Source organism: Asterias amurensis, chromosome 19, assembly GCF_032118995.1.
Source record: "Asterias amurensis chromosome 19, ASM3211899v1".
Classification (NCBI taxonomy): Eukaryota; Metazoa; Echinodermata; class Asteroidea; order Forcipulatida; family Asteriidae; genus Asterias; species Asterias amurensis.
Window position 1 is genome coordinate 12,317,534 of NC_092666.1, and position 17,388 is coordinate 12,334,921.

The 17,388-nt window shown below is 39.3% G+C and overlaps 1 protein-coding gene across 1 annotated transcript; it reads left to right on the forward strand.

Moving 5' to 3' along the window:
* The first annotated feature begins 2,051 nt into the window (after window positions 1-2,051).
* Window positions 2,052-17,388, forward strand: LOC139951610 (cell division cycle-associated 7-like protein). The gene is made up of 8 exons (XM_071950577.1): window positions 2,052-2,192; window positions 3,373-3,453; window positions 4,636-4,704; window positions 5,196-5,405; window positions 6,352-6,585; window positions 7,065-7,214; window positions 14,474-14,610; window positions 15,414-17,388. Exons 1-8 carry the CDS (start codon window positions 2,175-2,177, stop codon window positions 15,427-15,429), a joined length of 915 nt encoding a protein of 304 aa, XP_071806678.1. The 5' UTR covers window positions 2,052-2,174; the 3' UTR covers window positions 15,430-17,388.

A 17,388-nucleotide genomic window follows, 5' to 3' on the forward strand; every position in this document is an offset into this window, starting at 1 on the left:
ACTCACTAAAGCTATGAAAATGAGTTAGTTTTTCAGCAGAGATGCCAAGTCCAGAGGCCAGCTATGCGTGAGATTTTTCAAAGCTCAACCCCCCCCCCTCGATTTTTTTTTCCCGTTTTAGAAGGCCTTTCGAAATCGCCGCCCAACTTTTATTTTATTTTATAAAATAACAAAAAAAATCAGACATTTAATTGTGGACAAAAAGGTGTTCCAAACTGCATCAAAAACCTCTTTAGAATAATTAAAACTCACATGAGGTTCACATGAGATGTTGATGGTTAATGTGGAGGTACGATTGTGTCAGATTATTTCCTTCCAAACTAAAAAAAAAAATCGACTAAAAATGATGTCCAAAATCCTCCGCTCACTTCTTCTGCCTGTTGTGTCTTCGTTAGTGGAGCGCATTTAACGAATTTGCTAAACGAATCGGGAAAAACTTGTGCGCAATAAGCGTTTTGCACTCTGCCGAATTTTAGCTGAACCTGCTGGAAGAGCAAAAGCGTGCGCAATCTGCAAATGTGTGCTCTGTTTGTACAAAGTTTGTACAAAATAATGATGATTCTGATAAAGTGCGTGCAATCTGAAGATTGTGCAAACATTGTAGATTGCGGGTTTTTTTGTACACATGAGCGCGATTTGGCAATGCATGTCGTTAATTTTTATTTTTTTCCCGGTCTGGCCCCAACGCGTGAGAAAATGGTTGCTGTGCGTGTGAGCGTGAGACAGAGCCCAAATGCGTGAGTCTCACGCCTAATGCGTGAGACTTGGTAGGTCTGTTTCAGGTGTTTGGGATTTTTGATAATTATTACTCAAAATAATTTTTAGCATAAAAGTCTACTCGGTTACAAGTAATGGAGAGCTGTTGATTATAAAACATTGTGAGAAACGGCTCCCTCTGAAGTAACGTAGTTTTCGAGAAAGAAGTAATTTTCCACGAATTTGATTTCGAGACCTGGGGATTTAGAATTTGAGGTCTCCAAATCAAGCATCTGAAAGCACAGAAATTTTCACAGGTTTGTTATTTTATGCATATGTTGAGATACAGCAAGTGAGAATACTGGTCTTTGACAATAACCAATAACCCAAGGAATATTGAAGTAAATTTCTATTGTAACCGTATTGTGTTACCTTGAGGTTGTGTACGGTGAGGATGCCCTGCCCTGGCCCCTTTTCATAAAGCCTGTATAAGCACAAACAACTGGCTATCATCCGAAAGGCCATAAAGTTTACATTGTTGTGACTGTTGCCCACCCATTGTTTGCTTAGTTGGCATAGAACAATTTGCAAGCACTATTTTCTGCTTAACACTCGGTGCGCTTTAAAGTTTGGCCCAGTTGGTCAGGAAGTTTCCCCCAGGGTAAGCACAAACAAACTGGCTATCATCCGAAAGTCCATAAAGCTTTAGGCCTACATTGTTGTGACCGTTGCCCACCCATTGTTTGCTTAGCATAGACAAATTTGCTAAGTACTATTTTCTGCTTAACACTCGATGCGCTTTAAAAATTTTCCCATTTTTTTTTTTTCAGGAAGTTTCCACAGGCATTTATTTATTTTATTATGGATTATTTGTATTTTAAATGACACCCTCCTTTGCGTTTTCAAGTAAGCTGTGACAATGTTTCTGCTGCAAGTAAGATGACCATCCAGGCCTGTAAATATTGAAGCCCCCCCCCCCCCAAAAAAAAAAAAAAAAAAAAAGAAAAAAAAAAAAACTAGAAAACTTCTGTTTGTATGAGGTTTTTTATAGGGAAAAACGACAATTTGTACAAATAATGGTCAAATAAGTTTTTTATAACATTTTATATTTGATATTAAGTTTCTTGGCTGGAATGTGATTGCTTGGTAATTTTACCCCACGCCAAACCGCTTACCCCCCGCCCCCTCCACTTAAAGTAAAACCTCCCCTATTCTCAGCTCCATCTTGCACGTTATCCAGGGGCGAGCTATTTATGTTGTACCCTTGGCATTTGTATTACTCTTTTTTCGTCTGGTATCCTGTGTCATCCTATACTGAGTATCATGACGTATGGTAGGATCCCAGATGGAGACCAGTCTAATAAACTTACCCGCGGATTTTAACCCACGTGTGTGCATAAACCGCGAAGGCTACATACACGACGTTCGTCCGTAACGATTTGTGCACAACACAGGACTTCCAAGACAGCTCTTTAAAAATGGCTACTTTACGAAAGGTACGAATAACAAATAATACTCTTTTTTTATACTGTGACATCCTACATGTCTTTGCGTTAACTGAGTGTTTAGACACGTAATCCATTTGTTTTATAACCCTTTGTGAAAATTGTGGCGAAAATGTGGGCAAAATCATGAAAATGTGTATTGAAATGTTGGCCGTCCGCCGTTTCAATTGAAATCATTCAATTTCAAGCAGAACGAATTTCTAACCGTGCAGTGAACACAACCATTGATACAATGGTTGTTGGTTCGCGCCTTCGGCGCTCTTTTAATCTTTGGCCCTACCTACATGAACTAGCCTATATAATATAACATGGGGGTTGATATTGTTGTTTGGGGGCGGGAGAGTGGGGTGCTGTCATGGCTGTGTTGTGGTGTAAAATATTTCGCAGGGCCTGAGATTTCGTATCCTGCCACCACCATGACATGACCACTGTGAGTGACTTAGTTTACAAGTTGTAACAAGTGTTAATTTTCCATGCTAACCAAGACGAGAGTAAACTAAATTAGTTTCCTACAAAACTATAGGCCTCCTTGTCCTACCTTAAAAGTAACCTAGACCCAAGGGAAGGCTATGCAAAATGTAATTATTAATTTATTGAATATTGTTAATATTATTATTAAGTTATCACACAAGCGCGAGTGGAATACGGAAAAATATAGCGCGGATAACTTTCCGTATGGCGCCACCACTTTTTCACTCATTTTTACAAAAAGGGATATCTCATTGAGGTAAATTAGATACTATATTATATCATATCGAATGAAAAAGTGGTGGCACCATACGGAAACTTTTCCTATAGCGCTTCTGCGTCCCATATCCAACGAGGCCGAAGACCGAGTTGGATATGGGACGCAGACGCGCTATATTTTCTGTATTTCCACGAGCGCGCGTGTGATAATGTATTTAACACACAAGACGCATGGTAGTGATATTAGCCGTGCAATATAGGTTTTTATCACCACTCCATTCTGCCAATCTGATTGGAGGATTGGCGCGTACTTGAAGATAATAAACTTTTAAAGAAGACAGACATTTTCCTCATTACTGTAGCTGGCTACACAATGAAACTGTCGTCCCCCCTGGAATTATTTAAAAATAAAATGTATCCAGCTGCAATACAAAGTTTCTGATTCAGATTTTTTACATTTTTTTTTCTGTGTTTGACAATTAAGCTTTCTCAGGTGGAGACAGAAGGCGAAGATGTTGCTTACGAGTTACGGCGACAAAAAAACATCGAGGAAAACAAGGCTATGGTAATTAAGAGAATTAAATTTGACAAGCAAAACGATCTCAATCAAATTCAAACACTTGAAAACAACTCAGTCATCAATGCTTGTCAAAAACACAGCAGGGTGTCTCACAATTTGCCGAGAGATTGTTAATAGGAGCTGTCAATCTACTAATTGACAATTTGAATTAAAGGGCTGGTTTTTTTTTGTATGACACAAAACACAAACGTCTAGTTGGGCCTACTGTCAAATCATAATTTTCTAAATTTGGCCAATTTTTAATCATAGGGTGTGTTCGTTTAGCTTCCCTGGGTCGACCCCGTCGTGTGGCGTTTTTTCTTTCCTGGACGAACGTGTGCAGATAATTACCCACGTTCGTCCTGGCAAACAAAATCGTCACACACCGGGGTAGACCCAGGGCAGCTAAACGAACGCACCCCATAGATGTTGAACCAATGGTTGTGTGAAGATTGGCTGGTGCCAGCGTGGTTTTTATATCCCCTATGGGTGATACTTAGCAGGATTGGGGTGGGGGGGGGAGTATACCTCCTCTCTCTACGTAACAGGCATGGTATAAAGTTTTCCCTCGATGTATTCAACCCCAAATTAAATTTGAATTTCCCAGACTATAAAGACAGTTGCCATGTCTTAGATTTGGGGAAATGTTTTTGCATTATAACATAAGAAACGGCAGACATCAATCCCATAAGCAGTTTTGACTAAGGGGTTAACACCACAGTAGGGCCAGGGTTTGTTCATCTGGAGGTTAGGCCAAATAACAAAAAATACCAGTTGATCGTCCGGATTTTTCAAAAAAGAGGAGGATGAGGGTCTTACTATTTACTATTAACTATTTTTTTTCCAAGATGGCCGCTAAGTATTTCAAATCAAACAGGCTACCAATTCTTCAGTTTGAATCAACCGCAAACTTATTTAAACCTACTAGTTGCATGAGGACCTGTGTTAACACTAACAGGGTCGGATAACACTAAAAAATTGGGCCAGGGTTTGTTCATCTGTAGGTAATACAAACTTATATAAAGGCTTGCCTTGAACCATTTGGACCAACTTTAGAAATCTGTGGAGTTCAAAATGAAGTCGTTACTTATAATTTATGGATGTCTATTGTTCAATGAGTGTACTCCATTAGTTTGAACTATGACCTGTACACTCCTTGTACTGACTCTTTCTTCCGTTTGGTTACAGCTCGATCAGTTACTTGCAGACCTGAAGGGAATGCCAGGGTTACCACGGCGACGCTCCAATTCACCAAAGGTACACTCCTTTTAGGCACTTGGCACCAGGATTTCCAAATTGTTTATATTTTCAGGGGCTGCATAATTTGATTTTGTGAATGTTGACGCCACATTTGGAACCTTGCCTATACTAAGTAAAGACAATGAACGTTTTATAAAATACGTGGCGTGTAATGGCCGAGCAGATAAGCAGACCAGGGTGAGGTCTGGTGGGTCTGTAAACCCTTAAAGGTGCTTAATAATTGGGTCTCGGAATTCATCACTGCAATAAAACATCTCTTTCTGAAAGTTTGTATATATACTCGGCGCCTTGAGTACCTTGTTTGGTAGATACTTTGTGTGCACTATATAAGACTTTGATCTTATTATTATTATTAGATAAATGTATGTCAGCAGGCTTCGCTTGGAAGCTTTTACGCTCGCAAGCTTTTGCGCTCGCAAGCTTTCACGCTTTTTTTTACAGCCAATCACATCCCTGGCAATCACACCCAATGCTTCTTACCTCCTCAGAGATCACCTAAGACCAGGAAAACTCTCGACTGCAGTTTCATCTCAAGACGTAGGAACCCGTCACGCAAGGCACGCCTCAGTTCGCCACTCTTTGCCTGCGCCTCAAGAATCCGCACTCGGGGGCAGAAGAGGAGGGCGGAGGCCATCGAAGACGAGAATGTGAAGGTGTATCTTGATGACGAAGATGTGTTCCCAGTCAAGGAAGGACAGGTGAGTTGCTAGCCCAAAGAAAAACAAAGTCGCCCAAATTTTCTTACAATTTCAGCCCAACAAAGGCGATTGCCTTGGTGCCCTTGAAATGCTTACAGTAGAAATTGTAAGGTGCCCTTTCCCACAAGGAGAAAATGCCTTGGTGCCCTTGCCCTTCAAAAATGAAGCATAAACATGCCTGCAATTGGTTTTTATTTAAAGGCAGTGGACACTATTGGTAATTACTCAAAATAATTATTACCATAATACTTTTCTTGGTGACTAGTAATGGGGAGGGGTTGATGGTATAAAACATTGTGAGAAATGGCTCCCTCTGAAGTGCCATAGTTTTTGAGAAAGAAGTATTTTTCCATGAATTTGATTTCGAGACCTCAGATTAAGAACTTGAGGTCTCGAAATCAACCATCTAAACGCACAACGCACACAACTTCGTGTGACAAGGGTGTTTTTTTCTTTCATTATTATCTCGCAAGTTCGATGACCGATTGAGCTCAAATTTTCTCAGGTTCTGTTATTTTTATGCATATATGTTGAGATACACCAACTGTGAAGGCCAGTCTTTCACAATTACCAATAGTGTCCACTGCCTTTAATTGTATTTCAGGCCAGCAATTTTTCCTCTGGTAAAAGGCACTTTTATGAGGAAAATGTCAATTTGTATTGAAACCTTACAAAGGGCACCGCCATAAAGCAGATGGCATCGCGGCATTTCAAGGCCTGGTTAAAATGTGAACAGGTTTTTTGTTCTCTCTTTGATTTGTACATGATGTGTTTCGAAATGTTGTGTTTGTTTTTTCACTTCTGGTAGAAATAAATTTATCACGTTTTGCCCTTTCTCTGGAACGAAATTCCAATGTGAACGGGGTTTTTTTCTTCTCCTTTTGATTCTGGTCAATTAATGTATTTAGAAATGACGTATACAAATTTGTTTGTTCTATTTTGGTAGAAATTAATAATCAAGTTTGGCCCGACGTTCAAGAAAGCGCCTGCCTCCGATGGCGATTCAGATCCAGAGTTTGAAATCTTTGAGGACGAAGAAGAAGATTGTCTGCCGACACCGACAAAGCGACGCAAGGCACAGCGCCCCCTTGCGGTCATCAGACAACCGGAAGATATCACAGAGGAAGAACTGAATATGGTTGCCGAGTGCGTGAAGGAGAAGAAATACAATGCTGAAGTGGTAGGTCAAAGGTCATTTACTGTATAAACTATATCTGATTGTCGCCAGTCTTTGATTTTTCTTTTATGTTGTTTATGAGATATCGCCCAACTCACACGGCTGGATGCGCACTTTAAGGTGAGGGCTACACTTAACGATTTTGGCTTTCGACCCAATTCAACTGTCACCAGGGGCATGTTGCCACCTACATCTGGGGCTGAAACATGGTTCCCACTATGCAGGCATGTGTATAATCTACTACGAGCATGGTTGGTAGAGCAGAATGCACTACCTCCCCAACTTTTTACGAAACAGTTATGGATTTAATTGATTAATTGCCTCGCTCAAGGGCAAAAGTGTCATGACCGGGATACGCACCCGCACTCTGCTGCTGATAAGAGCGTGGAGTTCGATGAACTATAGACTAAAAGAGTGCGTTTATATTTGAAATTAAAATCCTGATTTTACATGTAAGTGTCTTTGTATTCCTATTTTGACAGGGCACAACCTGCCACCAGTGCCGACAGAAAACACTTGATATGAAGACTATCTGTCGCTTCAGTGGCTGTACCGGGGTCAAGGGTCAATTCTGCGGGCCATGCCTTCGGAATCGCTATGGTGAGGACGCAAAAACAGCGCTGATTACACCGGTAAGCTACCTATCTGAATCTGATTTTGAATCTGAACTATAAACATCACACCAACTTTTTGTAGAGGAGACAATAGATCTTATGCATATGACGTCATTTCAGTAGGGCGCCCTCACCCTGGTCAAAAGGAGATTGTTCATCGGCCAATACCGTGCGCCGCGCGTACAAATCTGTGCGTCTCGATTGTTTCGTCACCGTTTTTCCTCTAAGATGGCGGTAGGATGACATCAATGCATAAAGTTAGGCCTGGGCAAATTATTCGAATATCCGGTTAATGGCAAATAGGTTTTCCTATCCGTAACTGCGAATGCCTTTTTTTTCTTAACCAGATATCCGCATAGGGCGCGAATACCTATTTACAAACCGGATAATTCTGTAATTAAAACCGAGTAACCGGATATTCTTTAATATCTGAATATCCGCGGACGTCGGGCGACAACTGATATGAATGTTTTGTCTGAATCCTTATGAAACTTCTATTAAGACAGCATAAAACAGCATATATTAAGTATTTAACTATGCTCACCTCCGTGAAGAGTTAAAACAATGACATTTCTAATGTAATTTGTTCAAAGATTACAAAAGTTTTCCTTCACGTAGAGTCAATCACGATCAAAAGAAAAAGCAAATCGCCATCTTTAAATTAGATCTGGTCATTTTATGAATGAACCGAGTGACACTGTCTAAAACTAATATTAAAAAAAAATATGATATTAAAAAAAAATATTTAAAACAAAAATTTTTTAATTTTTTTTTTTAAATAGCGCCCTCTAGCGGCGAAAAGACTATTCGAATATCCGGTTAATTTCGGATAACTGGCCAGCGGTATCCGAATAACAAAATTTCACTATTCGCCCAGCACTACATAAGGTCTATGAAGAAGTTCCATTATTTTAGGTTAGTTAACACCATAATGTGTGTCTACTTGTCAGGTTGACTTTGTTGTTTAGAGATAGAGAATTGTCTTGCTATAATTCTACTACCGCGGAATAGATTTTTCGTAATTCAGAGACTTCTCAGTTCTGAAATGAACTGTCCTGCTTTTTAACTACAGTACTACCTTCTCTTGCAAGTGTCACGACAGGGACTTGAACCCACACTCTGCTGAACAGAAACACCAGAGTTTGAATTTGGTGCGCTCAATCGCTAGGGTACGACGCTTACACAGTGCACTTAACACAGTTCACAAACTAAAAAGTGCAGCACTTCATGAAAGGTTGGCAAAGGTTATTTGTCTTTCCACTTTGGCGAGACACGTGGGATTGTCTGAGAATCCTGCAATTTTTTTTCTTTTTGTAAATAAAACTGAACAAAACACATTTGTTCTTTGACTTGAAATCTTTCTATTCTGAAAATTACAGACTTGAGCAATTTAAGTGCTGGCAGCCCCGAGGGCTTACATGTAATGTATGTAGTCTGTCAAACCTGAGTGTTAGTTAAAGGGTTCAGGTACTTTTTGTATGACACAAAATACAAACTTTGATAAATTTAAGTTAAACTTAAAAATTCTGGACACCTTTGGTAATTGTCAAAGATCAGTCTTCTCACTTGGTGTTTCTCAACATAATATGCACAAAAATAACTAACCTGTGACAATTTGAACTCAATTGGTCGTCAAAGTTGCGAGATAGTAATGCAAGAAAAAACTCCCGTGAAGTTGTGTGTTGTTAGATGTTTGATTTCGGGATCTCAAAATCTTATTCTGAGGTTAGGTCTCGAAAATCAAATTCGCTGAAAATGTCTGCATTCTTGAAAAATGCGTTACTTCTAGTGCTGGGCGAATAGTAAACCGCTGGCCAACTATACGAAATTAACCGGACATTTGAATACCTTTTTCCCGCCGCTAGAGGGCGCTGTAAAATATTGTCGTTGTTTTTTTAGTTTTTGGTTGTTTTTTTTTCGCTAGAGGGCGCTGTTCGTTTGTGAATGACATCTTATATGGGCAGATGATTGATAATAGTTTAAGACGGTGTCACTCGGTGTCACGACTATGAAGATTTATATATCATACATCTTCATTCACAGTGAGTAGGGTTTAATGTTATGAACAAAACCTACAAAAGTTTTCGTTGGAAATGGATATTATTCAACAAAGGAAACACTGGTACACTGTACTTCTGTGTCAGGGCTGGCTATAAATCCCAGAGGGCACTTTTACTAGCATCTGTTGTACTGAATCAATAACAAAAACTCCCTCCTATTAGAAACTTCATCTTGTGGCTTTCTCTTGGGGGTTTAGTTAAAACAAACTAAGTGCACTTGTTAATACCCTTTGCTCTCCTGGTACGCTCTCGGGTTATAACTTGGTACTCAAGCCAGAGCATTAAAGGCAGTGGACACTGTTGGTAAATACTCAAAGTAATTCTCAGCACAAAACAAGTAACAAGCAATGGAGAGCTGTTGTCAAAGCAAGAAAATAGAATTAGCTGTCGCAAAATGCTCACCAACCAAAAGGACCTAAATAAATGCAAACAAATAATTAATAGCCCAGGCCTGATACTTCACGGAGGCAGCGAAGGCGATTGCCTCCGTTGCCCCTGGTCATTGCCTTGGTGCCCTTGAAATGCTACAGTACAAATTTACAATTTCCTCATAGGGTGCCCTTTACCAAGGAGAAAATGCCTTGGTGCCCTTGTCCTTTCAAAAACGAAGCATACAGGCCTGATAGCCTGATGTTTCTTCACTATGAGCAGAGTCTTTCTTGAAGGCTAAATAAAAACACAACACACATAAACAAAATCTTTAAAGGCACTGGACAGTAGACACTCTTGGTAATTACTCAAAGTAATTGTTGGCACTGGAGAGCTGTTGATAGTAAAACACACTGGAGAAACGGCTCCCTCTGAATTAATGTAGTTTTTGAGGAAGAAGTAATTTCTCACTTAAATATTCGAGCTGAGGCCTCAAATTCAAGCATCTGAAAGCACACTTGTGCGACAAGGGTGTTTTTTTTTTCCATTATTCTCTCGCAACTTCAACGACCAATATTGAGTTCAAATGTTCACAGATTTGTACTTTTATGCATACATGTATGTTGGAATTCACCAGGTGAGAAAACTGGTCTTCGACAATTATTACCGAAGGTGTCCAGTGCCTTTAAGCATTACCAGACAATCAATTAGTCTGGTTGTTGGTACATACTGTGAGACCCAAGCATATGTACCTCCCAGCATGCTAGTCGCCTTGGCAACATGAATTTTGAATGATGAATGAGTCAAAAGTACAGCTTCAGTTGGAAAGCTTTTAGGTACCACTCAGTCGGAAAGGTCGTCAAGTTTTTTTTCTTCTTTTTGAAGAGTACTTTGGCAGCTTGAGATGCTCGTCATCAAATGCTTCTCAAACTCACTCTACATGTATGTTGCTAAGAAACTAAAACGTCTTAGGACTTACACACTTACAGAATCTTAAATGTTGAAATCACCTTTCGGCTGTTATTTTTTTTATTTGGTTAAAGGGAAGGTACACGGTTGGTAATTACTCAAAACAAATATTAACTTAAAAACTGACTTGGTAACGAGCATTGTACAGCTGTTGATAGTATAACACATTATGGGAAACGACTCCCTCTGAAGTAACGTAGTTTTTGAGAAAGAGGTAATTTCTCACTGAAATTATAAGAGAATTCTAGCTAGAAGTCTTTTATCTGAAAGCACACAAATTCGTCCAACAAGGGTATTTTTTCTTTCATCATTTTCTCGTAACTTCGATGACCAATTAATCGAGCCCAACTTTTAACAGGCTTGTTAGCCTATTTTATGCTTTATTTTTTTTTTTTTTTTTGTTGACATCCAACAGCGGAAAGCCGCCACTTACAGGAATCGTTAAAAACTATATGTATAAATATAAATATAAATATGAATATAAATATAACAATATGTAATGTCACTAAAAATGACACAATTGCTTATGATGGGATATACATTTGTACCAAGTGAGAACACTGCCCCCGATTTCACGAAATTCATCGCAAATAGCGACGCATCGTAGAGTTTGCGAACTCCCCGCCAGACCTATAAGACACGTTGCGGCTGCGACGAGTTCGCAACTTACGACGTGTAATCGGTCGCAACTTGCACTTGCAACGCGTCGCAGCGCTGGTCTTTGACAACTACTAAACGTGTACAGTATTTGTAATTACTCAAAATAATTGTTAGCATAAAAACAGTCCAGCAGTCTTAAATGAGTCCGTGCTGTAGTGAGACAAAAAGCCCAAGTCTCTATTGAGTCCACTATCGACACAGTCCAGTGATAAACGCACTTGGACACTACAGGGCCCAATTTCATAGAGCTGCTAAGCACAAAAATTTGCTAAGCATGAAAATTCTTCCAAGATAAAAACAGGACTACCAGCCAAATTTCAATTTGTTGCATAGTGCTTGTTACTGGTTTTCAGCTTTTGTTTGCTTATAAATCCTGAAAATCACATGGAAACTTGGTTGGTAATCCTGTTTTTATCAAGGAAGAAATTTCATGCTAAGCAAATTTTTGTGCTTAGCAGCTCTATGAAATTGGGCCCTGGTAATCACTCGAAATAATTGTTAGCATAAACAATACTTGGTAACGAGCATTAGAGAGCTGGTAATAGTATAATAATAATAATAATAATAACAAGTTCTTATATAGCGCATTTCACAATAAACCGTATCAATGCGCTTTACATTAGTCCCCTGGTCATTGGGCCAATAAACATCCCTTTAATCTTTCTCAGCTCCCATTAGGGAGTATACAGCCCCGAGCTGCCGTGGCGCTCTGAAAGCTTTTCATTCACAATATCAACCTCTACCCTCGCAGGTACCCATTTATACCCCTGGGTGAAGAGAAGCAATTATAGTAAAGTATCTTGCTCAAGGACACAAGTGTCACGACCGGGATTCGAACCCACACTCCGGTGAATTAGCACCAGAACTTGAATTCGATGCTCTTAACCACTCGGCCGCGACACTTTACAGTATAACGCATTGTTAGAACTGGCTTCCTCTGAAGTAATGTTGTGTTTTCGAGAAAGAGGTCATTTCTCGCCCAAATGAGAAACACTTCAGGCCCGAAACCTTTTTAATGCATCTGAAAGTACACAAATTTGTGCAACAAGGGCGTTTTTTTTCTTTCGTTGTTCTCTTGGAAATTCCATGTCCAATTGAGTCGTAATTTTCTACGATTTTTTTGTTACGCTTATGTTTTCATATTCACTGCCATATGGAGACCAAGAGGAAAACGGAAAATGGAACACACTTGGTCTCTTTACCATGTTTACAGGAATTCTAAAGACTGGTATTCCACAAGGAATTGTGTGTACAAAGATGAAAGGTTCTTAACTACAGCAGGCCTCAACCTTTAGCTTTAGAGGGGCAAGGCCACTTGGCCTCAAAAGGCCAACTGTAAGGGCCCCAAGGCCATTTTCAAACCTTTATTTGTTGATGATTATGTTAATATACTTTCCACTGATTTCAAGATGGTGGTCAACTTTCCAACCCATATTTATTTGCAGCACTCGAATTACAAACTATTACCCCAGTAATTAACTTACCCGTTTTACCCCCCTCCCCATATTCATCGACTTAATTAAACTCCCTTCTGCTCATCTGAAAACAAATAATTGCTCGAGAATAAAGAATTGTTGAAAAAATCATACAGAAAAAAATATTAAGAAAATTAATTCCCTGCGTGCTAATCTGAAGAAAAAAGATCAATTAGTCTCTGGCTCACCACTACCCCAACTCTGCGAGACAAACGAGCCCCACCCACCCCGCGCCAACAACCCACCAACAACCCGGAGGCTCAGCTAAATCCGATGATTTGGAAAAATATATATATATATATTTGTTTCCTTCTTTTTTTATATTTATAATGATTATGAGAATTAAAAACGAACCCCCAACCCCTTAGCACAAAATAATTTGCCTAGCATTTAGCTAAAGTTGTAAGTTGTATTGTGCATGCCGACGTTTATGCCACGCTAGACTGCGCTAAATAAATACTATACAAATGTAAACAAACGCACCTAATTAAAAAATGCTTCTAAAGTTGGCACTTTGCTGCCACTCTAGCCCTTTCGCCTTCCTGCTTATTTTTGCATCTTTTGTGAGATGGCATGCTGATTCATCAATAATGAACTTGATGGAGTATGATGATTTCCAAAATTAGGGCTCTGCCGTTACCTCCATATAATCCGATATTGATGTTTTACAATTCCACGCTTAATGTGTGTACACAAACGAACATGTGTTTAGCAATGAAAACAAAGTCGCAAGGCAGGCAGATCACTGGTAGTGGTGGGTCACAAACATTAATCCAGTACAAGCCTTGGACACCAGCGAAATAGCCAGGGGAAAAACATAGACTGTATCCAGCCTCCGGCCGCGCGCGTCCCCCGCCCCATCCGCTACAAATACAGATCTCAATAGACAAAAATGCGTAATTTAGTGTAGGGACTTGTAGCGAGTTTATACATTGGAGTAGTCTGGTGCTGCGTTTTTAGTAGTAAACAGCTCAACTACGTTTGATATGGTTACCATGCCACGTTCTTGACACATTTTTTGTTGCACAGAATTAGAAGCATCATTGTGAAAACTAGTGTGCGGGATCGTAGGTTCCGAATTTTACCTCCATATAAATTAAATGGGTCACAATGTTAACACTAAATAACATTTTCGAATAAATAATGTTATGGAATCAATGGAAAAGGGCACGACGGCCAAGTGGCCGTAAGGTACGTGATTTTTAAAAGGGCTTCACGGCAATTCGCTGGGGCATCGCGACAATCGCCGCTGGTGGCCGCTGTAGAGGTCGAGGCCTGCTACAGGGACAATGGAAAGACCACAAAGGATGCATCCGCAGGGATTATGTAGGTCCAGTGGTTAGACTGCAGGACTTGTAATTACAAGGTTGTGGGCTTGAAGACATAAAATTTAGATAAATTTCATCAAGAGTTTAAAAATATACTATTGTTGTGTGTAGCCTTGATTTCTTTTGTTATCGTGTATACTACCAGCTGTAACAATCAGAAAAAAATACCTACCTACCCTATTTTGGGGGGCCCGTTACGCCAACATATATTTTTTATGCCTGAGTATTGATTTGTGCAATTCATAAGATAAAACAATTGTCCGCATGAGGGGAGATTGGCTGTTCCCAGCTTTGTGTTTATATTCCCTTTAATTGTGGGAGTTTGCCGAGTTCCCTCTGACAGGAAGAGCATCTTAAGAAACAAACAAAGAAATCCATTTGTTGACCCAATTAAATTTGTTGTTTTGATTTTTCAGGATTGGGTGTGTCCGCCATGCCGCGGGATATGCAACTGTAGTTTCTGCCGTAAGAAACAAGGACGCCACGCCACCGGGATCCTTATTCATCTAGCCAGGGAGAGTGGCTATACAAGTGTCAAGGACTATCTAGAAAAGTAAGAAAAGGAATTTCTGTCGCGAACATGTATGCCTCCTCCCCCATGCCTCCTTCCATTTCCCGACCCCTTAACTCTAGGCCCCCCCCCCACTGTAGTTTCTGTCGTAAGAAACGAGGATGCCATGCCACCGACTAGTGGTTTTACAACTTTAAGTGTCAAGACTATCTAGAAAAGTAAACAATTAATTTCTGTCAAGTATACCCCCTTCTATGCCCTCCCCTACCCCACAACTCTATCCCCCTCCCCAACAACGCCAATTACTCCAACCTTATTTCATCCCCAAGGACCCATGACCCCCATAATGGCATGTCAGGGCCAGGGATGGTTTTAGGAATGAAATAACTGGCCCAGTGACAAGGGGTAATAATGTATGATTGTCACCGAGTTACTGATTTGAGCGCGTCACAAGAGCCAATATTATTATTATTATTATTATTATTATTATTATTATTCAACTTTTTGTTGAGAAGGGGGGGGGGACCACAAGATCGCAGGGCTTACTACTGGACCAGACTAATTTTCATCAGCCCAGAATCAAAACAAGAAACTTACATGTCGTCTGTTTTTACATGAACAAGCCCCCCCCCCCCCCCACACACACACTCCAAACACAAGGGAAGATTGATGTTACTCATCTTAGGAGTAGTACACTTTGATAATCAACAGAACTGAAAAAAAAATAATAATTCTGGCAAGCTCACCCCATCCCATGGATGAGACTGGCATACTGGTGGGGGCGAGTGTTAGGCTTTAAAGTGTATACTAATAAGTATTAATGTTTGTTTTTCATTCGTCCTCAGGTTTTCAAAGAAGTAGCTTTCTGATCCGTCCACCCAAGTGAACTGTAAAGGATCCTCTTAATAGTCGGAGGTAAATAATGTACAAATTTAAAGGTTTTTTTTTCTTCTAAATTGAACTTTTCATATTATTGCCATAATTGTACTTTTGTGTTATTAAAAACTGTTTGTGTATCTTTAAGTTTGTCCTTTAGTGAATGGACAACTGAAGGTATACTTGATTTATTATTCTTTATTGTAAATGTATTCAGTGTTTTTTTAGGGGGCTATGCCTAGCTTGTTATTTCCAACAAGATGTTGAATTTGAATTTTGGAATTTGAATTTTGGAATGTTGGCAACTGCCGTTTTTAATTGGTGAATGGAGAAATTTATTGTACAGAAAGTTAATATTGAATTTAAAAAGCATGGTCTAAAAGTTTGTTCATCATATCATGTAGCTAGAACTTGCACCAATTTTGGCAAATCAACTCCATTGCATGCATGATGCTTCACAGAATCAACAAAGACAATTGCCTCCATGCCCCCTGGTCATTGCCTTGGTGCCCTTGAAATGCTCCAGTAAAAATTTACAATTTCCTCATAGAGTGCCCTTTACCAAGGAGAAAATACCTCGGTGCCCTTGCCTGTCAATAACGAAGCAAACATGCCTGCCTTTGTTTTCCCAATGGTGCTGAGTTTTAAGCCATGCACAGCTGTTTTTGAAACTCAAATTGTGCCTTTTCTTCATTCAGTCAGTTATAAAAAATGTTTGATATTATGTAAGACTGTTGAAAGTGTTCTCTTATGCACTGTTATAAAATTTCATATCATAAATTGTTCAATGATTTTTTAACTGCACAATTTTCAAATAATGACACGCTTACTGCTTAGTTTGGTTCAAGGGAATTCGCTTTTTGTCTTTTATCTTCAACTTAAAGGGGCGTTGCCTTGGATTGGGCGAGTTGGTCTTTTGAAAAGCGTTTTAAACCATTGTTATGAAATGCATGGTTAATTTAAAAGTAGAATATTATGATCAACACACCCATGCCTCGAAATTGCATGTGTCATTTTACGCTGTAAACTAACATGTTCGGTCATTTTATGGAGTCAAAATTTTGACTCCACAAAATGGCCGACTGTGTTTGTTCGCGACGTAACATGAAAATTGTGCAAAGTCTAGGCATATTTGTGTGGGTTGTGTGGATCATCATATTCTACTTTGAAGTTATCTATCCAACCATTATGCATTTCATAACAACGGTTTCAAATGCTTTTCCAAGACAAACTCGACCGATCCCTTTGAGCATCACAAGCATCTTGAAAGACACCGGACACCTTTGGTAATTGTCAAAAGACCAGCCTTCTCACGTGGTGTATCCCTTCATATGCAAAAGATAGCAAACCTGTAAAAATATTGACTCAAAATATTGACTCAAAATATTGACTCAATTGATCATCACAGTTGCAAGATCTTTTTTATATTAAAATATTTGAGTGAGAAATAAGCCTCTCTCTCAAAAACTCACAATGTTTTATACAATTGAACAGCTCTTCATTGCTCATTACCAAGTAAGTTTCTAGGCTAATTATATATTTTTTAGCAATTACCGAAAGTGTCCAGTGCCTTTAACACCTGATTTGAGTTACATGTTTATCAGGTGACATGGGTCACATGTAAGTCACATGATGTGAGCCACCTGTAAACACATGGTGCAAGCATGGAGGTAGAAATAGCGGTGCAAGTAACCCATCCAAAGTGTCACTGTCGTTTTGTTTATCATGTTAAATGCACAATTCACACAAAAAGAAGGCACTCCAAAAGAAGGCATTTTGCATACCAAAAGTTAATTGTAAAAAAAAAAAAAAAAGCTGCATCAATTTTTCATATTATTTTTATATATCCATTTTGCATGTTATAGATTTATAATTTGTTAATGTAATTGAAAACTCATTTGTGACATTAATTTGTTGTATTTTAACCACCTGTTAATTGTTAAT

Bases quoted from the DNA above. Each gene is read 5' to 3' on its own strand.
- LOC139951610 (XM_071950577.1), top strand. The intron at 3,454-4,635 runs GTAATTAAGAGA...GTTTGGTTACAG, and splicing joins TCGAGGAAAACAAGGCTATG to CTCGATCAGTTACTTGCAGA. The intron at 5,406-6,351 runs GTGAGTTGCTAG...CTATTTTGGTAG, and splicing joins TCCCAGTCAAGGAAGGACAG to AAATTAATAATCAAGTTTGG.